General features: G+C 40.7%; 1 protein-coding gene across 1 annotated transcript; it reads left to right on the top strand.

Moving 5' to 3' along the window:
- The first annotated feature begins 898 nt into the window (after nucleotides 1-898).
- On the top strand, nucleotides 899-23,563 carry LOC107282504 (cathepsin D-like). Its single transcript, XM_029283025.1, has 9 exons — nucleotides 899-906; nucleotides 2,137-2,287; nucleotides 7,184-7,307; nucleotides 8,314-8,432; nucleotides 9,314-9,513; nucleotides 14,011-14,142; nucleotides 17,575-17,776; nucleotides 20,475-20,573; nucleotides 23,366-23,563. Exons 1-9 carry the CDS (start codon nucleotides 899-901, stop codon nucleotides 23,561-23,563), a joined length of 1,233 nt encoding a protein of 410 aa, XP_029138858.1.
- The last annotated feature ends 1,090 nt before the right edge of the window (nucleotides 23,564-24,653 follow it).

Raw genomic sequence — 24,653 nt, 5'->3', positions numbered from 1 at the left:
TGGATAGCATTAAGCATGGGATGTATCTGACTCATTGATTCAAGATTCCCCCTCCTGCTTTAAAATACGAGGGCAATTCGGAAATAAACCTCCGTTTGGTTATCAATGACAGACACTCACAGATACAGAACTTTTATTATACCCATTAGAAAACTACAACATTACAATACTTTTCGACATAATCACCATTCAAATTGAGGCACTTGTCATAACATCTTACAAGGTTTGAAATCCCTTAGTAGCAGTCGCTCGGCACCAAATCTGGGCTATGGGGGGGTTGATCAAAAACATCCCAATGGAACTGCTACAAAAGTTCTTGGGTGCGTCTAACGGTGTACGGGCAAGCATTATTGTGAACCAACACCATTGGAAGTCAACATCCCCCAACAGTTGTTCTGAATGGCTCATCTGAGTTTTCATAACATTTCACAGTAGACATCTGAATTGATGGTTGAATCACGCTCCATGAACTTCACTAGCCATTCTCCTTTGGCATCTTCACATTTGGCGAGATTTTCTATGGCACCACTTCTGGTGTGGTGTTGGTTCACGATAATGCTCACCCGCACACCGCTAGATGCACCCAAGAACTTTTGAAGCAGTTCTGTTGGAATGTTTTTTATCACACACACCCCCTCGCCCTATAGCCCAGATTTGGTGCCGAGCGACTACTACTAAAGAGTTTCAAATCTTGTAAGATGTTATGACAAGTGCCTCAATTTGAATGGTGATTATGTCGCAAAGTAATGTAATGTTGTAGTTTTCTAATGTGTATAATAAAAGTTCTGTATCTGCCAGTGTCTGTCATTGATAACCAAACAGAGGTTTATTTCCAAATTGCCCTCGTAATAAGAATCAATTATTTATGAGATCTGCAATTCCTGGGTGTTGTAGACATATGGTGAGGTAGCTTTCTAGATCTGCCAACCAGTTCTTGGTAACACATATGAGCAGAGCGGAGGGTACCAGTTTAGCACACTTTCCTGTGTGTTGAAGAGATAAGTACTATCCAGTTGATAACACGACCCAATTCTTCCAGAATAACCCACTTGCACCCACTAGTTCTGTCTCATATTCCTCCCTAAAATTCAGATATGTCTGATACAAAATAAGAGATTGGCTAGTGTTTGGCTCCTCCCATGAAGTTATGGAGAAGACACCACAGTTTCATTCCTCAAAGGTGCCAACCCCAGTTTCAACCTGGTGTTGGCGCACACCAGTCTATGACTAACTCAGCACTGATTAGAGGTGCTAGGTAGCTACAATTAGTTCATCTGCCCAGCCTTGTTGCTGCCTACAGGTAGGTGATGCCCAAGTATCAGTGTTAATTAAAAACATCTCTTACTATATGTGTAAGGATCTCTCAACCTTAGTGGATAATATTCCCTTATGTGGGTAGGTGAGAGAGGATTGAGGAATGTTGGATGAAAAATGCCAAGCTAATCCTACAGAGTTCTAAACACAGTAATGCCAAATGGACAAGAAATTTATAACTCAAATTCAATTATTTAAAATCCCAATCCAAGAAAATAATAAACTCTACAGATTGATTTGTCTGTTTTACTTTTGAAATATTATTCTTGTATCTTTAACATCTGTCAGAACAGCATACACTACAAGAAAGCATATATTGCTTGAACTTACTTCATCCCAAACCAGAACGTTATTTCATTTTTCATAGCTGTAATAGTGTAAATCTGACTAATTATGGGTTTTTCAATAAATCCTGCCCTGTAGGACCATTTGACTGAATAAAATAATTTTAGTTAGTAGATTGTATATCCTCGACCAGGTCTGTACACCTTTCATCATCCAGAGGACTGCATTTTGGCGGTAGGGGGGGAGAGAGAGACTGCAAATAATGCAATTTTAAGTGAGGAAGAATGCTAAGGGGTACAAGGGGTGCCTTAAATCCAAACTCCATGTGGAAAAACCCCATAACTTTGGATGTGCCTAATCTTGAGAGCTCTGGGAAGTCACCTGAACCTACTAGGATCTGTATTTTTGATTTCTGTCCTAGATTTCTGTCAAGCACCAGGCCCACTGACTCATTATAACGGTGGTGACTGATGGCAAGGATATTACATCCTCCAGTACTTTTAACTCCCCTCCTATCTGCTTTCTTTTCCCTGGCAGGATCCCTTTGCAGAAATTCCCATCTGTCCGAAACCGGTTTGGCCAGTCAGGGCTTCCCATTGCTGAAGTATTAAGGCGAGGTGGATTAAGGACTGGAAAGCCACCAGCTACTGCTTCTGTCACCCACCAGCGTCTCCACAACTACATGGATGTATGTTTCCTTAACAGAGGGCATAAGCTTATGGTTAAAGTTCAGAGTATTGCAGTGGTAAATGAAGGGCCTCTGCACCCAAGTAGTATGATGCCAAAATGCGAAACCTGGGGGTCAAATCAGTGGATAAGTTTGAGGAGATTCAAGCCCATCCTCAACTATGGAAAGTTAATCTCTTTCAGCCCAACCTACTCTATGGGGCTATTGTTGTGGGATAAATTGAAGAAAGACCCTATGTAAACTACCATGAGCTTCTGGAGGAAAAGCAAAGTTACAAATCCACCAGATAAATGGATGGGTCTATGAGCGATGGAAACTTAGCTGCTGGATAGAGTCTCAAGGACTGTGCCTTTGTTCAAGCCATAGAGATAAGCCACAAAGTGATTTTTTTTAAACAAAATTTTATTAAGTTTATATAGATGAGGAAAAATAGGAACAATACAGGTTTGGTAAAGGGAGGGGTGGAAGGAAAGGGGAAGGGGAAGGGAATAAGGAATTAGGGTAAAATAAGGATAGGTACAATCGCATATTTCAACAAACAAGCTACCGTCCGGATCATAATAATGAGTAAATATCATATTCAACCATTTTTACCAAAACGTAGACTATAACATATTAAAAACAATTAGTAAACAAATATGTTGATCTATTAAGTAAACAGTACTAATAAAATCTCAAGAAAATCCTAACAATCAAAAGTAACAAATGAAAATCAGGAAATCAGGAAAAATAATCATATCATCAAAATGTTAGTTAGAACTCGATTAAAAATCAGTTGTCTATTCTAAAATATTGAATCCTTCAAGTTCTAACGTGTCTTTAACCATTGATAAAATTTTTCCCAAGTTCTAAAATAAATTGAATCATCTTTTTCTTTCATTTCTAATGTTAGTCTATCCATTTCTGCACACTCTGAAATTTTAATAATTATAGTCTGGTCAGATGGGCAAATACTACACAAAGTGATTTTTTTTATTTTGGTTAGGTGTGTTGTGTGAATTCAGTCATTTTTTTTAGTAAATCACAGTTCATGTCTTAGCTTGTTGTTGCCCCTTATAATATTTCAGTGGATGACACTTCAACAAATAGTAATGTTGTGTGATGTACTGTATAAACCAGCTCATTAACCAAATGTAAGTGTTGCTAGGTTAAACAAAGGCATCTTACAGGTAGAGCCAGTCATAAGTCATTGCACCCACGTGACCAGACCCATTTTTTTGACATCATCTGTGGTGGTCTTCAAGCAAATCACCACAGTTAAGTGAAGTGAAGTGAGCCCTGGCAAAAAATGTGGCAAACATGGTCATGTGACCATGGGGTGCTGCAATTGGTTGCAAAGGTGAGTCAGCTGCTAAGCACTCAAAATCCAGGACCACAGTAGGGAGGAGATATTTTACAATGGCCGGACGTGCTTTACTGCCCGTAAAGTATCTATTCTGAATGCTAACCCTAATCCTCATTCTTAACCACTACTTATATAGATCTGCTAATGGTGCACCTAGTCCCGTTGTAACTGAGACTATCCTCCTTGCTCCTGGTCACCCTTTGTCTTTTTTCTTCCACTTCTGGTGGAAGGCTTCTCATGAGAACTAGGTCTTTGCCTAATGTGTCCAAAATACAACTTGAGCCTCAATCATTTGTGCCTTGAGTGAAAAATTTGGATTCTTTGTTTTCTTCCTGTTCATGGTATTCTCAGGTATCTTCTCCAATATCAAAGTTCCAAAGAATCAATAATATTTATATCCTACATCCAGTGCTTTTTTTGTAAAAAAAAAAAAAAAAAAAAGGTGCCGGAACTCCGTTCTGGGCGTTTTATGACAAAAAAAGCCCTGCGTCCAACTTTAATTTCCATGTCACAGAGAAAATCCTTGTCAGCACAATTCTGATTTTTGTAAGTATAAATACACCCCTGCATACAGAATGAATATATTTTCCAAGCCTTCATTGCTACCCTAACAAATGCTAGCCTGTGAAATATTTCTTGGGGGTTACTTTTCTATTGCTAGCTCAGTGGTGAAAAGCAGAAACCATCCAGCATATCAACAGCAACATTGTCAATCGTACAACTGGCCTTCATTAGCTTGACTGTTTTTATATTTAGTTTAGTCCCATTTTTTTCACTGCATTCATTGACTTCTATTATTAGACCTTTTAGATCCTTTCCACATTTACCTAAGGGTACCATTGTTAACATAGCACAAGTATTAATGTTTCTCTCTCTCATTTTAAATACAGGTAGTCCACAACTTACAACCATTTATTAGGTGACCGCTTGAAATTATTTGTTGTTGTTGCAAGGTTGTGTCCAACCCATCACGACCCCATGGACAACGTTCCTTCAGGCCTTCCTGTCCTCTACCATCTTCTGGAGTCCATTTAAGTTCACGCCTACTGCTTCAGTGACTCCAGTCAGCCACCTCATTCTTTGTCGTCCCCTTCTATTGCCCTCAATCTTTCCCAGCATTAGGCTCTTCTCCAGTGAGTCCTTCCTTCTCATGAGGTGGCCAAAGTATTTGAGTTTCAAAAAGAATGCTACCAGCTGCCATATAAATTTGTGGAAATAGGGGGGAAAGATGCTTAGTAGAATAATCTCTTAGTGCAAAGGTGATCACATGACTGTGGGGCTACTTGATCAATGAGGTTCAGGATTTCAAATGTTCTCCTTAAAGGGTAGGGATATGTTCAAGATTATGTTATGGAAACTGGATGGCTTTGCTTTTCTATTGTATTTGATTTGGAATTTGCACAATATTGGTTGTATGAAGACTGTGCTAGCAATGAAGACATTATAGGATTGACAGACAGAGATAAGTCAATTTCCTGCTTAATTTCTGTTTCCTAGACTATACAAACCAACTGTGTTTTCTTTCCTATATCTGCAGCTTCCAATCACAATTAGCACATCTAGTTTGCATGTTCTATCTATAAATTTCAAATTAAACCATTACACTTGTCGTCGTCTTCTTCTTCTTCTTCTTCTTCTTCTTCTTCTTCTTCTTCTTCTTCTTCTTCTTCTTCTTCTTCTTCTTCTTCTTCTTCTTCTTCTTCTTCTTCTTCTTCTTCTTCTTCTTCTTCTTCTTCTTCTTCTTCTTCTGTCTCAGTGATTGGAGCATGAACTTAGATAATCATAATATCAAAGCATTCTCCATGATATCCTATTAAATTTACTGGTTGATTACTGGTTATGTTGTTCCCAAGTACAGGTAGTCCTCTACTTACAACCAGTCACTTAATGACATTCAAAGCTCTGACAGACTCTGACAGGTACTTCCAATCCAGATTTGAGATTCCAAAAGTCAGGCCCCCTCTTCAGTCGTAATTTGAGGACTATTCCTTTCTATGAAAGCAAAGGCATTCCTTCCTTGCTTTTCATGTCCTGAATAGTTAATAGTATGATCTTCTGGTTCTTCAATCCATTTCAATTTACTGATGCCTAATATGTTATTTATATGCAATTAATTTCATATCACTGTATTAAGCTTTTCCGTCTTCATGATTCTTACATGCCGTGTTCCCACTGTCAGTTCTTCTTTGTAGCTTCAGATTTTCTTTTCCTGCATGACAACATCAGCAACTAAACATCTAGAAGGCCACTTCTAATCTAACCCTATTGTAAACATAAGTAGTGCTCAGAAACATCCTCACTAGTATGTCAGGTACAATTTGACCTGGGGTGTTCATCATCCAGACATTATGTCTTGAGTCACTTTATCTTATTTATCCATGTGGTTTTTCCTATTAAAATGCAGAAGTGGCTGACCATTGCCTTCTCCAACACAGCTTAAAATGATGCCTGCCTTTCCTGTTGTGGTTAAGGTGATCAGTCATCTCCAGCATCTTCCTGTATCACTGTTACTGAATTTAGGTGTCTACTCTCTTTAGCTGGGTAGTCGGGGTGACCTTAGGTGACCTTAATGGAAGAATACACTTGGCATACATTCCCTCCAAGGAAAACCACTTCCCCTGCTATAATGAGGCTGGATTCAAGGATGTCTACTGTTAGAAAGAGGGTAAATCCTTGGTTCCAGATAACTTCTACATAACCTTAATATTCCGTCCTCTCAATCAAGCAAACTCAAATAAAAACCTTTAATTCCCATTTTGGATGCCACCTGAAAAACAAAAGACCAATATCTGAAAATCTGTCAATTAAATGTTGCTGTATGGGAGAGCCAGTTCTGCTCTGTCCTCTTCAAGAATTCTGTATTTATTTCTTCTCCTCCTCCTCCTCATGCTGATGGATTTTTTTTTCAGTTGACCTTGTCGTGTAATTACTGAGCGTGCTTGTTCCTCATTTGCTGTTCTTCTCCTTTTCCTCTTCTTTAAGATTAATGTTTCTGAAGTACTTGAATTCTTTTGCAAATGTCAGTTTTTCTGTGTCTGGTGATATATCTCTCTTTTGCCTTTGGCGAGTGCCATGTTGGATACAAAAAGATTGGCATTCAGAATGAGTTTGTTATTGGTGTATTTACTTAATTTCCAATTACATTTTTATTTGGTTTTTTTTCTCTAGACCAGTGTTTCTCACCCTTGACAATTTTAAGATGTGTGGACTTCAACTCCCAGGATGCCTCAACTAGCACATACAGACTTCATCCAGTTAAAGTCCACACATCTGGAAGTTGCCAAGGTTGAGTGATGCTACATTAGACAATCAAAGTAGCCTCCATGGCAATGATGGGAGAGGGAACAACCCTGTGAGATAGGCTGGGCTCAGAGAGAATGTCTACTCCAAAGTCACCAAACAAGGATCTGAACTTGGATCCCCCAATCCTGTTTCAACACCATATTGATCATCTCTATTTAAAAATGATAAACAAATAGATAAAGATGTTGACTCAAGTCATTACAAAAATGCTGACCTTTTTTCCCCCTTCTTTTCTTGCTATACCCCAGGCACAATACTATGGGCAAATCTGTCTTGGAACCCCTAAACAATGCTTCAACGTCGTCTTTGATACTGGCTCATCCAACCTGTGGGTGCCTTCTTCCAAATGTTGCCTGATACATTTGGCATGCTGTAAGACATAAAACCCTCCATTGATTCTCGAGAATAGAGTGGAGATGCATGGGGAGGGGTTGCTCAAGAGAAACGTGCATGCTAATGCATCCAAAATGTTACGCAGGCTTTTCTTAAAATCACAAACTGACATGAGAGTAGAATGAACCAGTAGTAGAGAAAATTAGAGATATAACCATTGTTGCAGTAATCCATTCCTCTCTTGGAGAAATAGAAGGATTACTTGGTTAGACAAATTCTCCCCAGTTGTCAACTTAGTGGTAAGAGAGCAGTTTCATCATGGGAAAATTTGGCTTGGTTCACATGCAACATTAAATCAAAGAAGCCAAAGTAATGTATGACCCCAACACCAGGGAAGATTTGGAGTGGAATGCTTTTCTCTCCTGGAAAGATAGGTCAGCTTAAAATCAGAGCAGAACCATCCATGATTTGATTTGATCATGGATGGACCTGACCTTGTGTCAAAACTGAGACCCAAGGAAGGAAACTAGTGTCACGGTGTGGGCTTCATTTCTCCCATCAGGGTTCTCCCTGGTAGGACAGGCAAGGTTAGGTATGGATGGCCTGGTTGTGGCCCATAACAATTACAACCTTCATCAAGATCTCTAGGAAAAAATGTAATTATACTGAATGTATAATTTTGGGAGCCCTCAGGTTGATAGGAGCATACTATCCACCTCACTATGTAACTGCTTGCCCAGTTGAGTACTACAGATAGTTGTGGTATGGTCACAATTTTTTTTCAAAAAATAACCCAGTTAGGGGAAAGTTCTATGCAAATAAAATCTTTTGCATCCAAGTTGACTGGGTTATTTTTTGGAAAAAAAATTGTGACCATACCACAACTACCTGTACTCTTATGTTTTGCCAATATATTATACATTGTATGTTGGGAAACATCAGTGGTATAAGCCATAAAGTAGGCTTAACAGGGAGGGAAGGGAAGTCCTGGCCCAATCTGTTCTCTGTACACAATTAACTGTTTGGGGGTTTTTTTTTCCATCAGGGGTACACAAACATTACCATTCCCTGTTTTCCTGCACCCACAAGGACGATAAAAGCAAATTTGAAATTCATTATGGAAGCGGTAGCCTTAAGGGATTCGTAAGCCAGGATGTTCTCAGGGTGAGTACAGGAAGTTGACAGAATCTGGTTCTCAGAAAGAAGTTGGCTTAATGTTGGAGGGGAGGGGTTAAGAAGAAAATACAAGAGCATATTTTCTTTTCCTCAAGATAAAATTCAGTTTTCTTCTGAATGAGATTTCTATACCATTTATCTTATATTCTCTTTCCCACGCCAAGTCTCATGTCTGCAATATGCGATTTAAGATAGAAAGAAGTGGTTTCTCTTCAATTCCTAGACAACCTTTAATTTTTATTGAAGGCGTATTGTGATCAGGACAAAGAAGCAGCTTTGAAATGTTTGCAGGTTTTTTTCATTACTCTAAATAAAAATAATCAGGCTACAGATTCACGCATCCTTAAGATATCAGCTATTGCGAGACACTGGTGTTTGGCCAAAATGTGGACTCCGGCATCATTTTGGGGGAACCATAAGAAGGTGTGGTCAAAAAATCAAGATGGCAGCCACAATAGCACCACCTGTTTTTCAATCTCACATCATCTCTGCCATCTTGACTTTTTGACTACCCCGTATGGATATCCCTGCTCATTTTTTAAAACACTGAAAACCATAACTCCTGATTAGTGGAGGATCAGATTGATGATACTTAAATAATAATAAAATTATCTGTATGTAAAAAAAGGTTAGGATGTCTACCAGATGTGATAAAGTCAAGATGGTGGTTATGAAGGCTTGATTGAGACTTTGCCCATTTTTATACTGTATACATTGCAGGAAACTTTGATAAATCATATAGCTGGATTAACTGATCATATGATGCACATAAAAATAAGGCGGTTTTCATTGCACTTGTCCATACCTCATATTCACCCGTTGATAGCTGAAACAGAAGACAAAATGCTGTGTATTTTCTTTCTCTTCAGATTGGCAACGTCACCGTTAAGAACCAGACCTTTGCTGAGGCTACCGATTTGCCAGGCTTGGTTTTTGTGGCTGCCAAATTTGACGGTATCATGGGACTGGGTTATCCCTCCATCTCAGTAAACAACATCACCCCACCCTTTGATAACATGATGAAGGCGAAACTTCTGAAAAACAATGTCTTCTCATTCCATCTTTGCAAGTATGGACCTCTCTGCTATCGACATCACCTCCTCACTGATATTGTCCAAAGCCCCATCCCCTGGGATTCATTTTTTATGAAAGTTGGGGAGGGGGGTGTCCCTTCCTTATCTTCAGCAATTGGCATCCAACCTATATAGTCTTGTGCTACAGGAAACATTCTCTGCTCTTTCTGAACAATGTCAGCCTTAGTTCAGTAGGGTGTAAAATGACTGATTGAAAAGATAGATTTAAAGTCACATCAAACTAGTAGCTCAGAACTGGTTCTGTATCCCTCTTCCTCTCCCTCCCCCCCTCCCATCTTCCTTCCTTCGTTCCTTCCCTCCCTCCCACCTTCCCCTCCTCTCCCCTTCCGTCCCTTCTTCCCCTCCCATCTTACTTCTTTCCTTCATCCCTTCTTCCCTTCTTTCCTCCCTCCCTCACTCCTTTCCTTCCCTCGCACCTTATTCTCCTCTCCCCTTCCCCTCCCATCTCCCTTCCCTCCCTCCCTTCCCTCCTTCCTTCCTGCATAAAGATAAAGATCAAGCTTCTGACTTAGTATCTTCCAGATGTGTGGGAATACACCACCTATCACAACTATCCAGGAGGATAGAGTTTGTTTTGTAATTGATTTAATAGTCTGCTTCCAAATGACTCACCAAGAGCAATTCAAGATTTCAAAACACCTTACAGTACACAATTATCAGGTAGTCCTCAGCTTATGACAGTAATGGAGCCTGCCCATTACAATTGTAAGTCATAATGGTTGTAAAACAGGCCATCATGTCAACAGGCCTGTTTTTAATGATCTTTTTTTGCAGTGGTCATTAAATGAATGTGGTGGTGGTAAAGCAAATGCTGTGGTCATAAAGCGAACATATCAGTTATAAAGCGAACCCATTGTTCATTATGGGCCAGAAGTCGGTTTTCAGCAAAAATGTCGTAAAATGCAGGATTTTGCAAGTGGCCATAAATGCTAGCCAGTTGCTGAGCACCTAACGTATGGCCATGTGACTTGGAACTTCAGAGCCAGGTTGTAAATATCTTTTTTTTGGGGGGGGGGGGGAAATCTCTCATATAACTTTGAATAAGTTAAGGGCTACCTATAGTGGGAATTGTAGTCCAAGCAAGAAAATATTGTTCCAGCAGCCACTCTCTCAGCCATCTGCTCTGGAGGACGGCTCCTCATGTCTCTTGGGCTGAGTCCTCTTTCTCTCCAACTGGCCCATCAGGTTGATTTCCTCCCTGCTCCACCTCCCTGGCGGTGGGTCCACAGCAGGGATGAACTCCAGGGACAGGGATCAAAAACTGCTGCCACTACAGTCAAAGCTCTCCCCATTTTATTACCTGTTGTTTGGGCAATGCAGTTTTGAGGTCCTGTGTAGACCTTTTGACTCTTCTGGCAGAACAGAGAGTAATATTTCTGATTACAGGTAGACTTTCCACCATTCATTTAGCAACTTTTCAAAATTACAATAGCACCGAGAAAAGCGACTTACTCCCAGTCCTTCAATTTATAACCATTGCGTCAACTGGCATATATTTATAACAGTTGCAGCATCCCAGGTCAGGGGTAGGCAACCTTGGCTCTTTTATGACTCGTGGACTTCAACTCCCAGAATTCCTGAGAGCTATGCTGGCTCAGGAATTCTGGGAGTTGAAGTCCACGAGTCATAAAAGAGCCAAGGTTGCCTACCCCCTGTCCAAGGCTCGTGTGATCACCCCCTGTGGCTTTCCCAGCTGGCTTTGATGAGCAAAGATAATGGGGGGGGGGTTGTCGCTGGATTCACTTAATGACTGCATGATCCACTTAACAACTGCAGTGATTCACTTAATCATGGCAAAAAAGGTCGTAAATTCAGGTGCAATTTAACAATTGCAATGGAAATTCTGGTCCCAACTGCGGTCATAAGTCAAGGACTACACATACTTGATTTTTTCTTTCTTTCTAGTGTTTTCCCACAAGTTCAGGGTCCACTCATTTTTGGCTCGCCCAAGCAAGTATTGATCTGATTACTAATTACTCAATCTCTGATTCCTTTTTATTGACTCAGGTTGTTTCACTACCTAACCATTTTCTTTGCATTTTCCTTGCCGTCTCTTCCAGACTCCATTTGTCCAGCCCAGGTTTTAGATTCACAGGCCAAGGTGCTCTCTTTGCATTCACAACTCCACACTTTTTATAAGTTTTTCAAACTCTGCATTTCCATTTATTCCTGTGACTTTCCCCTCCTGTCAGATTGTCCTTGTAGACTACACTTTGTTTGCTGAGAACCTCTTTTTCTCCTTTTGTGGCCCGGTTGACTCCTCCCTGTATGATTTCTGTTCTGCTTTTTGCCCCCAGATATCACACTGAAATGAAGATAAGTAGCTCTCACTCTTATCAGGATTCAATAAGCGCCTTATTGGGAGCCTTAGAACAGTGTTTCTAAATCTTGGCTATTTTAAGATATCTGGACTTCAAGCCCCAGAATTCCCCAGCCAGCATGCTCACTGGGGAATTCTGGGACTTGAAGTCCACACATCTTAAAGTAGCTAAAGGTTCAGTTCTGGGAGTTGAAGTCCACACATCTTAAAGTTGCCAAAATTGAGAAACACTGCTCTAGAATTTGAAGTTTATGATGTGAAAAAAGAGTAAGGTAAAAATTAGACATAAAGAAATAAAACAAACTTTCCTTGTAGTATAACAAAACCAAGCTTTCTCAGAAATAGGAGCAATGCCAGTTCAACAGGCACCTGTTTTGGCTTGTTATGCAACCTGGTCGTTATACTTCTTGTCATCACACATGATGGTATTGATCCAGGGCTGTGTGCAACATCTGGACTTAATTTTGAAATCTATCAAATAAGAATCAATAATGTTGTCCTGAATAGTGTGGGAATAATTTATAAATGCTATAATGCGTTAGAAATATTGCATAGGGAATATATATTAACTGACTCAGATCTCCACAAAGTTACTGATTTATAGCCTCCAAAATTCTTTAAACTTAGGCAAACATAAGAATTAAACACTTATTTCACTTTGTAAACACATACAAGCAAACACACAAAACTCTATTAACACAATGTAAACATAATTATAATGCTCAGGTTCAAATTATAATGCTCAGGGTCTGAACCTGACAAATGCTCAGGTTCAGACCCAACCCACATCATTTGATTTAGTCAACCCCTTCTCTGGGGTCAGCACCCACACATGCCCACACCCCTCAAGAGTTACCCTAGAATCAGCACGCACACACTTCCACATCCAGGACAAGCTCCCCTATGAAACAATGTCTCTGAACCCATTTTCTCTGCAGCTGCCCCTAAAGGCAAACTTTTTGCTTTGGGGAATAAATATTTTTCCTTTCCTCACAGCTCTTTGGATTTCATTTTTATTTATTCTTGCGCTACCCCAGCCCCATTTGAAACCCCAAATTATTCTTCTGACAATAGCTATGGAGGATATTCCTCTGTTTTTTTTATGGAAGAAAGAGTGTTCAAGACAGGAACTAATCTTTGTGAACTCCTGTTACTTCTCTGATTTCTGGTGGCAAAATTAAGCATGCTACCAACCTTTGCTAAAGGTTACTTTGATTAAATAATTTGATCAAATGGTTAGTACTTTTTTGCCGTTTTTAAACTTTATTTTTTAAGCTGGAAGGCAATTTCCTTTGGAACTGTCAAAGAATGCAGGGAGGGTAGGATTAATGCTTCCCTTCCCTCTTTTCAGCTAATGGGATAGTTGACTTTGTGGAGAAAGAAATGACACTCTCACTGGATTTTTTTTTCTTCACTATGCTCAAGTAAAGAATTGCCTCTTTACCACCATCTAGTGGCTGTGTGAATTTGTGCAGCTCAGGTACAGTGGTGCTAACTAGAGACTATTAATGGAGAAGAGCAGTGTTTTTCAAACTGAAGTCACTTTAAGATGTGGTCCCCAGAATTCCTCAGGCAGCAGGCTTAAAGTGCCCAACTTAGAAAAACATTGGAATAGAGGAATGGAATATTGGAAGTGGGGTGGGTGGCTGGATAGCCATGATAGAACTAGCACAGGCACGTAAAGCAGAGGTGTCAAACTGCCGACCCACAGGCCGGACGCATCATAGTCAAACTGTGCCCACCCTATTGCTGGTAATGGAAAAAAAGTCGTGATATGTTGTGACACGTCACGTGACGTTGTGAGTTTGACACCCTGAGGTAAAGCCTTAGTAAGGGTAAACAAACAAAAACCAGGAAAGGAAATTGCTGAATTGGGCTTTTAATTTTCCAAAATGTTTCAGTATTGTCCTGATTTCTATTCCTATCCCCTAGACACTAGACACACTTAAAATTGGGTGCAGCTTATCACACAATCAGGAAAAGAGTTGAGATAAGTTAACCTGCTCCGTGTACCATAATTGGTCCTTTCTGCAGCCATTAAAATCTCAAGACCTTTGGCCATCTTGGAAAAGGGAACTTTCTTGCAGTAAATGACACTGGGGCTTAAGACAGCTTTTTTTAAAAAAAAAAACTTTTGCAACCTTTCTCTTAGCACCAACAAGACCTCACCAGAAGAAAATGGAGGTGAAGTTATTTTCGGAGGCATCAATCACAACGCCTATGTGGGAAAGCTTCACTACATCCCAGTGTCCCGCAAAGCCTACTGGCAGATCAAGATGGACAAGTAAGTACGTCTTTAGATTCCCCCTACTGCAGGGGTCTTCAAACTTGGCCCTTTTGTGACTTGTGGACTTCAACTCCCAGAATTCCTCAGCCAGGCATGCCTGGCTGATGAATTCTGGGAGTTGAAGTCCATAAGTCACAAAAGGGCCAAGTTTGAAGACCCCTGCCCTACTGGATTGCCACACATGTGAGAAATTATTATTTTGTGGACTAACGTACACACCTAAACACCTCAGAGGACATCTGCTTGGAGAAAATGAGAGGTGGTCCTCAACTTACGATCACAACTGAGGCCAACATTTCCATTGCTAAGCAAGACAGTTGTTGAGGGAGTGTCTTCCCATTTTATGGCCTTTTTTGCTGATTCGGTTGTTAAGTGAATCACTGCAGTTAAGTAAAATATGGTTTTTAAGCGAATCTGGTTTTCCCCATTGACTTTGCTTGTCACAAACTTCCTAGGAAAGTTGCAGATGACAATCCTAGAATCCCAGGACGCTGCAATCATCATAAATACATGCTGTTTGTCAAGTGCCCAAATTTTAATCATGTGACTGTCAAGTGCCAAAATTTTAATCAGGTTTTAATCATGGAGATGTTGCAACGGTCATAAATATCAGAACCAGTCATAAGTCACTTTTGTCAATGCCACTGTAACTTCGAACAGTCGCTAAACAAACGGTTGTAATTTAAGGACTACCTGTAAATACATAATTATTGGTGCCAGTTGAGTTTAGCTGCTTGCAATGACACTCCTCAACACTAGAGGGCAATGCTGTAGTATTTAAAAAAAAGACATTCAGGTCTGCGATCCTTTTTATTGTGCTATTTTCTTCTTTTCTTTGTCCTACATGATATTCCTGCCAGAGCTTAAAGGCATCAGAAAGGAGCAAGCAGTCCCTCCAGCTGTGTTCTCTGATCACTAAGCACAGTTTTCCCCACCTAGTGTTCTCACCAGATCTGGTGGACTGCCTGGTCAATCTGGGGAGATGGGTATTGTAATCCAAAAGCACCAGATTGATAACGGAAGCATAGAAAAAGGCAGACTAGGTAGAGCACCTTTCCCCAGCCTAATCGCCCTCAAATGTATGGACTGAATTCCATAAATCCTGTACTGCCGCTTAGAATTCTGGGTAACCTTTCACCTTCCTGAAGGACACCAAGGTTGGGTGAAAGTGTCAAGATGATGGGTGAAAGAGAAAATTTTATCCAGGACTGTACATCCTGCCTTAGCACAAGCCCTATTTCAGCTGGAGCAGATGTATAAGAGATTCATTAGGGACTCTGTGTAGAAACCATTATTTATTAGATTTGCATCCCACTTTTAATTCTTTAAAAGTAACTCAAGGCAACAGACATGCATAATACTCTTTCCTCCTCCTATTTTCCCCACAACAAAATCCTGTGAGGTTGGTGGGGCTAAGAGGGAAAGTCACTGGCACCGTCGCTCAGCCAGTTTGCTTGCCTAAGATGAGACTAGAACTCACAGTCTCCTGGTTTTTAACCTGGTGCCTTAATCGCTGGATCAAACTGATTCTTTTGTAGCCCATCTGTAGAAAAGACAGACACTCTTTCACTTTCTCTGTTACACCTCACCTGATATACTGTTTTCTTCTAAAATGCTTTGGTCATCCTTACTAACAGAGGCCAGGGTTGTCAATCATCTGACCTGCACTGGGCAGAGTTATTTTTGTCTCCCCAACCACCAGTCCTGTCCTCTGTTCCTTCTCCCCAAATATTAACGGTGTTAATGAAAGGAAGTTGCTGCCATTGATCTTTCTGGGCTGGCTCACCCCATGTTTATGCTAATTGCTTAATTTGAACAATCACATTTTAAATTTAAAAAAGGTCAGTTTGCAATGACCCAGCTCTATGCTTTAAAAGCTCCTTTGATTCTATGAACTGCAGATAATGTGGCCAATTTACATTTGGATTTAGCTGAGGGCTAATCCGATGTGATTCCAGGGCATGAAAATTTACCACATCAACAAGAAGATGAGGCTACACCCTCTTCCCTAACACACTGATCTATGCAGGATGAAAGCAGTGGTTGGTTTTGGAATAAAACAGCAGACAGTCAGACAAGGTTCCCAGCAGACTCTGAAAGTGACACAGTCCAAATACAGATACTCCAAGGACTATGACCATTCATTTAACAACCATTCAAGGTTATAATGACACTGAAAAAAGTGATGTGCAACTAGTCCTCACCATTACAACTGTTGCAGCGTCTCTGGACTTGCATGATCAAACTAAGGGCACTTTGCAACCATCATGTATTTACAAAGGTTGTAGCATCCCAGAGTCATATGATACAGAACCGAACAGAATAGAATAGAATTAGAATAACAGAGCTGGAAGGGATCTTGGAGGTCTTCTAGTCCAACCCCCTGCTCAGGTAGGAAACCCTATACCATTTCAGACAAATGGCTGTCCAGTCTCTTCTTAAAAACTTCCAGTATTGGAGCATCCACAATGTCTGGAGGCAAGTTGTTCCACTGGTTAATTGTTCTCACTGTCAGGAAATTTCTCCTTAGTTCTAGGTTGCTTCTCTTTTTGGTTAGTTTCCATCCATTGCTTGACTCCCTCTTCTTTGTGGCAGCTCCTGAGATATTGGAACACTGCTATCATGTCACCCCTAGTCCTTCTCTTCATTAAACTAGACATACCCAATTCCAGCAACTGTTCCTAATATGTTTTAGACTCCAATCCCCTGATCATCTTTGTTGCTCTTCTCTGTACTCCTTCTAGACTCTCAACGTTTTTTTAACATCGTGGTAACCAAAACTGGATGCAGTATTCCAAGTGTGGCCTTACTAAGGCATTAAAAAAGTGGTATTAACACTTCACATGATTTTGATTTTATCCAGTGGTGGGATTCAGCCGGTTCCCACCAGTTCAGCAGAACCGGTAGCTAATTTTTTGTTGCCCAGGCCCAGAATGAACTTCCGGAAATGGCATCCACACAGAGAACAGGTTGTTCACATATTTGAATCCCACCACTGATTCCATCTCTCTGTTAATGCAGCCTAGAACTGTGTTGGCTTTTTTGGCAGCTGCCAGCACACTTCTGGCTCATATATGTGACCTTTTCAGAGGGCTTCCAACAAACTCAATATTGCTTAACAACCATAGTGATTTGCTTAACGACTGTAGCAAAAAGGCTGTAAAATGAGGTGCAATTCACATAACGACTAAAATCCCAATTGAGGCTGTAAGTCAAAGATTATCTGTACAGATTCGGTCCCTCCACTTCCTCTGCTATGGCAAGAGAACTGGACCTTAGTCTGGAAGAAATTGCTGAGTGCAAACTCTCCAAATTGTGTAGCCTCTCCGCCTCTAATGTTCTGACACTTTCTCTTGCCTCCCACTGAGCCTTCTCCCCCAATCTTAATCAAGTTTCAAATCCCTGTCCTTTCCCAAACACTCTGTTTAGGATAACCATAGAGAAACAAAAACAACCCAAGGAGAAGGCATGTTGGCCATGGAACGTGCTTGAAAAAACCAATTCATCCACCATCTGCAAGGACGGTTGCCAAGGCATTGTGGACACTGGGACCTCTCTCATTACGGGGCCAAGCACGGACATAAAGGCTCTGAACGAAGCTATTGGTGCTCAACATGCTTTTGGTGGACAGGTAAGGAAGAGATTGTTCCTAGAACAACCACATCTGGGCTGCAAAATCCCAGATGACCACTAGACAGGAGCAAGTGGGTGTCTCAATCACTGTGACCTGGTGGTCTTTCAAATATTTGCAACCCAGATCTGATAACCCTAGCCTTGATTTCATTATTTTACTACCATAGGCAGCTTTTGGGGACCAATAAGTACCTATGGACAATGTCTCAAAATAGTTGCTGCATCTTGTCTATTCCCTAAATGGCATATTGCAGAGGGCTCTGCTCTGGCCACCCTTTTTTAGAGATCCAAAACCTTATTTCCCAGCTCATTTTGGAACAGCATGCTGGCAAATGATGCCCCAACTATTGCCCAAAAGGTTTCTTGGAAATAATGATGATGCTAGCAGTGTTTCTCAGCCTTGGCAACTGTACGTTGTGTGGACTTCAGCTCCCAGAATTCCCCAGCCAGCCATGGTGGCTGGGGAATTCTGCGAGATGAAGTCCACACATCTTAAAGTTGACATAATTGAGAAACACGGTTCTAGAGGCAGGCGTTTTGCTTCGCAGTATGTCTGCCCCTGGTTTATATAATTTCATTAAAAGAATATTTAAAAATTGAAAGTCAGATGGATGGAAAGCTCCCCCCTGAGGCCCAAGAGTAGCACATTTGCCCATCGCAGACTTTGCATTTTTGCTTTGCAGCTGATCTGCCAATGGCAGACTGACATTCCTCCTCATTCTAGAACAATCAAGAAACATGACACAGAACAGAACAATCACAGCAAGCCCCATTTTCAGGGGCTGAAGCCAAACTCAGCTTTTATTCAAACTTAATGGGTCTGCAAATACATCTGTGTAGTCTAATATTAGTCAAATGTTACTCCTTAAAGTGGTGCTGTTAGGAATCCTGGGGGAGGGAATGTGTGTGTGGGTGTTCACTGTCTCTTTCCTTCTACAGTGGTGCCTTGGTACTCATCATTAATTGGTTCTGGGAGTACCAAAAACAATAAGTATCAAATAAAATTTTCCCATAAGGAATAATGCAATGGGTCACAAGGCAGCTGTTACTGACAAGTTCTAGTTTGTGCATTGAGTATCAAACAAACAATGAGTACTAGGACAAAATTTTCACGTCAAAATACTTTGAGTACCATTTCAATTCAATTCAATTCAATTCAAAACAGAGCTGGACCTTGGAGGTCTTCTAGTCCAACCCCCTGCTCAAGCAGGAGACCCTGTACAATTTCACACAAATGGCTATCCAGTCTTTTCTTAAAAACTTCCAGTGATGAAGCACCCACAACTTCTGAAGGCAAGCTGTTCCACTGGTTAATTGTTCTCACTGTTAGGATGTTTCTCCTTAATTCCAGGTTGCTTCTCTCCTTGATTAGCTTCCATCCATTGTTTCTTGTCTTGCCTTCTGGTGCTTTGGAAAATAAGTTGACCCTTTGTGGCAGCCCCTCAAATACTGGAATACTGCTATCATGTCCCACCTAGTCCTTCTTTTCTCTAGACTGGCCATACCCAAATCCTACAACTGTTCTTCATATGTTTTAATCTCCAGGCCTTCGATCGTCTTAGTTGCTCTTCTATGCACTTTTTCCAAAGTCTCAACATCTTTTTTGTAATGTGGTGACCAAAACTGGATGTAGTATTCCAGGTGTGGCCTTCCTAAGGTTTCATAAAGTGGTACTAATACTCCATGTGATTTTGATTCTATGCCTCTGTTTATACAACCAAGGGTTGTATTAGTTTTTTTGGCTGCTGTCGCACACTGCTGGCTCATAATTAAATGATTGTCCAATTCGATCGTCCAAGTTGATGAGTTTCAAAGCAGTTGAGTACCAAGGTACACCTGTATGGGTCTTCCTTCCCCTCCTCCATGAAGCTCCAATGCCATCAATATAGTATTGCTTGTCTCTATTTTCAGTACTCAAGCTTGAGTAGAAGGTTTGCAAAGCTAAAACTTTGCACTCTTCAAGATGAAATGATGGAGGAGATTTGTGATTGCAGACATAGAAAAAAATATTGGAAAAAAAATGTTGAAATGGGATTTAAAGACTTTATACAGGTAGTCCTCGTCTTATGAATAGTTGTTTAGCAACCGTTCATAGTTACGATGGTACAAGATACTTTTGACCCGGATTCGAACTTTGGGTGATTGCCCACGTCTCCCACAGTCATTTGATTGCATTTCGGGTGCTTGGCAACCAGCCTGCATTTGCAGCAGCCCAAGGTCACATGACTGCGATTTATGACTTTTTTTGCTGGAAACTGGTTGTATACTTCCGATTTCCGACAAACACGCTCATTGTGGACAAGACACCATGCAGGATTCCCTTTTAGAAGAATTTCCTTGAGGTCTGCAAGGGGCATTGAAATGGGCTCAGTGGCCTGAAGGCATTGCTTTTGGATGTTCCTTCTCCTGCCGGCAGCAAAGTCACTGCACGATGGCATTATGTCACATGCTGCATTTTGCCGGACTTGACAGGGAAGAGAAAAACTAAGAAACTAAGGTTGTCATGTTCAACAGCAGCTCAGGCTGCACTGTGACAGTTTTTCCCCACCTGTCTCAGGCAGCGTGTGTGATGGGAATCAGCAAGCAATTGGCCCAGGAGAGAGAGACAGAGAGAGAGAGAAAAACCCAGCACTTTTGTGAGAGTGATATCAAACCTTTTCTTTTTCTTCATGCCAATCTCCCTTTCCTTCTCCCAGTACATAGTAGATTGCCAGAAATTATCTGAGATGCCCAGTGTCACCTTTCATCTTGATGGCAGACCCTACACCCTGACCCCCAAAGAATACACTCTTCAGGTGAGCTAAGCCAATAAGAGGCACGCGGGAAAATGGGGGGTGGGGGTGGGCGTCTTAATAGACAGCCGGAAAAACACATCTTCTTGTGTTTGTTTTTCTTCTCCCAATGCGAGGCTTAATTCAATTTACACTGAAAATTTATTATTTATTTATTTAGAATATAGCATAGCATACATGAATTAGAAATATATATTAACATTACACCTAGATCAGAGGCAGGCAACCTTGGCTCTTTCATGACTCGTGGACTTTAACTCCCAGAATTCCTGAGAGTTGAAGTCCACGAATCATAAAAGAGCCAAGGTTGCCTACCCCTGACCTAGATTAATAAATCACAATAAAATATAAATGTTAAAAAAGTCTATGTTCAAATACCACTATGATATACTAAAACACTGATCTCCACTAGCATTGTCAAACGATAGCAGTTGCTAATGAAAGCTTAGTATTTTAATAAAACTTTTTTGTCCCGGAGATCAGTGTTTTAGTATACCTTTTTACAAATGAATATACCTGGGATTCAAATTTTTAGAATAATTTGCAGATTGTGTGTGTATGCGTGTATGTGTACACTTTACATATAAACACAAATAAATATTAATCGCCGTGTGATTGAACAATGAGATGTACAGTTTGACGTGGGACACACAGTTCCACTGAGGGGAGGATACTGTGCCCCATTTATACAGAGAGTCCCAGCAGACACCATGTGAGGTGAGAATCCTATTCAGGATTGTCCATTGCTGACATGCTAGTTCAAAGGCTGCCCCTTTTTTGTGGGGTCATTTATATGCTTTCCTAGGTTTGGGCGTTCAGCAGCCCACTTAGCTTTCCATTGGGAATCGATGTTAAAGTTGTTGGGCAGATGTTGTATAAGTGCCAATGGGGGCTTCCTGGATTTGAAGTTTCCGGCTGCAACACTATTGATAGGAATGAGTTGCTCATTATTTTGTCTGTATTGTCTCACTACTGCACCTTGCCTTCGTAAAGCTGGTGGTGCTATATCGCTTAGATCAGGATGCTAGCTATTTGGAGTGATTTTAACACATTCACTTATAATGTCGTTGAGTCTGGTATCTGATTTACTAGTATGGCAGCTGTTAGCAATAGCAATAGCACATAGACTTCAATACCGCTTCGCAGTGCTTTACAGCCCTCTCTAAGTGGTTTACAGAGTCAGCATTTTGCCCCCAACAATCTGGGTCCTCATTGTATTGACCTTGGAAGCATGGAAGGCCGAGTCAACATTGAGCTGGTCAGAATTGAACTGCTGAACTGCAGGCAGCCAGCAGTCAGCAAAAGCAGCCTGCAGTATTGCATTCTAACCACTGCGCCACCAAGGCTCTTAAGTAATATTAAGTAGCTGTTTTCAGCTCCAGAGTATACCAACCCTAGTGCTGATGTCCTGAGGGTGGCAGCTGAAATTCCCCATTTAGTTCCACATAATTTCTGGAATATGTTATTTTGCCATTATATTCTCCAGGTGTATTTTACAGGAGAGAGTTTGGACCAACTTGGAGTAACATTGGATTATAGGATTATAGGGGAGTAAGTTGTTTAAGTAGAGCTTTGAGGCTTCGTATGCTACTTTGTTGTTAAGGTGAAAGTGCATAGTTACCATTTTGCTGGTACTACCTAGGAGTGAGCCTCCAGTAAGTGAAGAATTTTCCCAAGATTTTAAGATTGAAATTGTGATGCAGTTCCCTGGATTAGAATGTCTTGATGATGGAACCAGATCATGACCAGGGCAGAAGATTAAGATCCTACTCAACTGGAGGTCCCCAAATATAGCAGTGTTGGCTGAGCATATTTTGAAGCCAAGGTGTCCACAAAGTATGAAGAAAAATGTCAAGATAGTGGCCCAACACACATAAAATCAATCCCACTGTCACAGACCCCATCTTGATTTTTTTTTTTACTGCACCCTATGGAAATCTGGAACCAGTGGAATCCTGATCTCCTCATAATATCATGAATACTGAAAGGAAGGTTCTATAAGATCTAGGGCAGAAGATTTGTTCCTCCAGAGACCATATTTCATTTTACAAATTAAAAAAATCAATGAAACCAGAAAATACAACATGATGTCATTAGGGATTCTCTCCACCCAACTTGGCCATTTTTTTTAAAAAAAATGGGGAGGTTTAATGATATAAAATATAAGACGAAATGGAAAACAATTCCATCAAATTTTGGTGACAACATTTGAAGTTACTTTGAAGGCTTCACAAAAGGGACAAGTGCTCATAAGCAGTTCACATTTCCTGTAAATCCTTCCAATCCAGAGTCTAGATTAAAATAATAAAATATCACTGGATCATCCTGGGGAAACTTTATTTACCTGTTTTTGGGGGTGGGTAGGCAAGGGAGACTTTCAGTAATATGCAGTTTTGTTGTTGTTCTCGAGCAACATATAAATGAATAGCTGGAAATCAGGACAAATACATGTTTCCAAGAAATAATTACCCCAGCATAATTACCCCAGCATACCCCAGTCTGGCACCCTCCAGTAGGATTAGACCCCAATCATGTTTAAGGGATCAAAGGTTGTCATTGGGACCTCACTGGATGTGGCCATGTCCCCATAAAGTTGAACGTTCAGTTGATGGCATCTTTGATTATGAATTGTGCAAGAAGTTGAGGAGAGGAAAAATCTATGAGTTCCTGTCTTCTTCAGCTGTCATGGATCAGCAAGGGCCCTTGTTATCCTGAGGGGAAAGATCTGCAGTGATGAAAATGTGAAACCTTGAAGTTCATAAGCCCATCATCCAGGTGTCTTCTTTCTTCCACAGGTGACCCAAGCAAAAGTGACTGCTTGCATCAGTGGATTCATGATCCTCGACATCCCCAAACCCACAGGACCACTCTGGATCCTGGGAGATGTTTTCCTCCGACGATACTACTCAGTCTTTGACCGAGATAATGACCGAGTTGGCTTAGCTATTTCTAAACAGTCTTCATGTGGTGCTGGTTCTGGTGGAAAAGATTAAACACCACACCTGCAAGCAGAAAATTCCACTGCCCACAGAGTGGTCAGACAATAGTAGCTATCATTTGTTTCATGGTATTAAGAATTTAAGAAGCACTGCGAGGATTTCTTTTCTTACCAGTATAAGCATGGGGTCTGCATTCATCATACTTCATGGAATAATTCCATTTATAAATACAAGAACAAGTTTCCAGTCATGAAGGAGGAGGAGGAGGAGGAGGAGGAGGAGGAAAAGAAAGAAAGAAAGAAAGAAAGAAAGAAAGAAAGAAAGAAAGAAAGAAAGAAAGAAAGAAAGAAAGAAAGAAAAAGAAAAAGAAAAAGAAGAACCATTAAGTTTCCAGACTGCAACCTGGAAATTCTCCTAATAATTCCTAATTATTCCTGAATCCAGAAATTAGCTGCCATTGACTTCATCTGTTGTCTTCTCCTCCACTTCTTTCTTCCTGACCTCCTGCTTTTTGTTTCATGGACATCCTGATGTTACGCATGACAGTTCAGAGGTAATTCTGCGGAGTCTTAACTCCAAGTAAGCGATCATAGGATTTCAGCCTAGGGAGTCCTTCTCCCTATAGCAAATACCAGAGAATTCAGGCATAATAAAGAAAGAAAGGGGGAGGGGTTAGAAAGGAGGGAGACAGAAGCCAGGGTTGCCTCATTTCTTGAAATCTAGATTTCTGAGTAACAGCATTAATCTCAAAAAAGCCAGATAACTCACAGCTATGTATAAGATGCTACAGATAGTCCTCAGCTTACAACCACAATTGAACTCCAAAGTTCAGTTGCTAAGCAAAGCATTTGTTAAGTGATTTGTGCCCCATTTGAAGACCTTTCAAAACCAAAGTTGGTAAGTAAATCACTGCAGTTGTTAGGTTAATAATACAGCTGTTAATTGAAACTGGCTTTGGTTGTCAGAAGGTCGCAAAATGGGATCACATGATCCCGAGACACTGCAACCATCATGAATATGAACCAGTTGCCAAGCATCTGAATTTTGATCATGTGACCGTGGGGATTCGGCAATGGTTGTAAGTGTGAAAAATGGTCATAAGTCACTTTTTGAAGTTGTAACTCTGAATGCTTATTAAAAGTAC

The sequence above is a fragment of the Protobothrops mucrosquamatus genome, unplaced genomic scaffold, assembly GCF_001527695.2.
Source record: "Protobothrops mucrosquamatus isolate PMUCROS unplaced genomic scaffold, P.Mucros_1.0 scaffold8, whole genome shotgun sequence".
Lineage (NCBI taxonomy): Eukaryota > Metazoa > Chordata > Lepidosauria > Squamata > Viperidae > Protobothrops > Protobothrops mucrosquamatus.
This window is presented reverse-complemented; position numbering and strand designations above follow the sequence as displayed.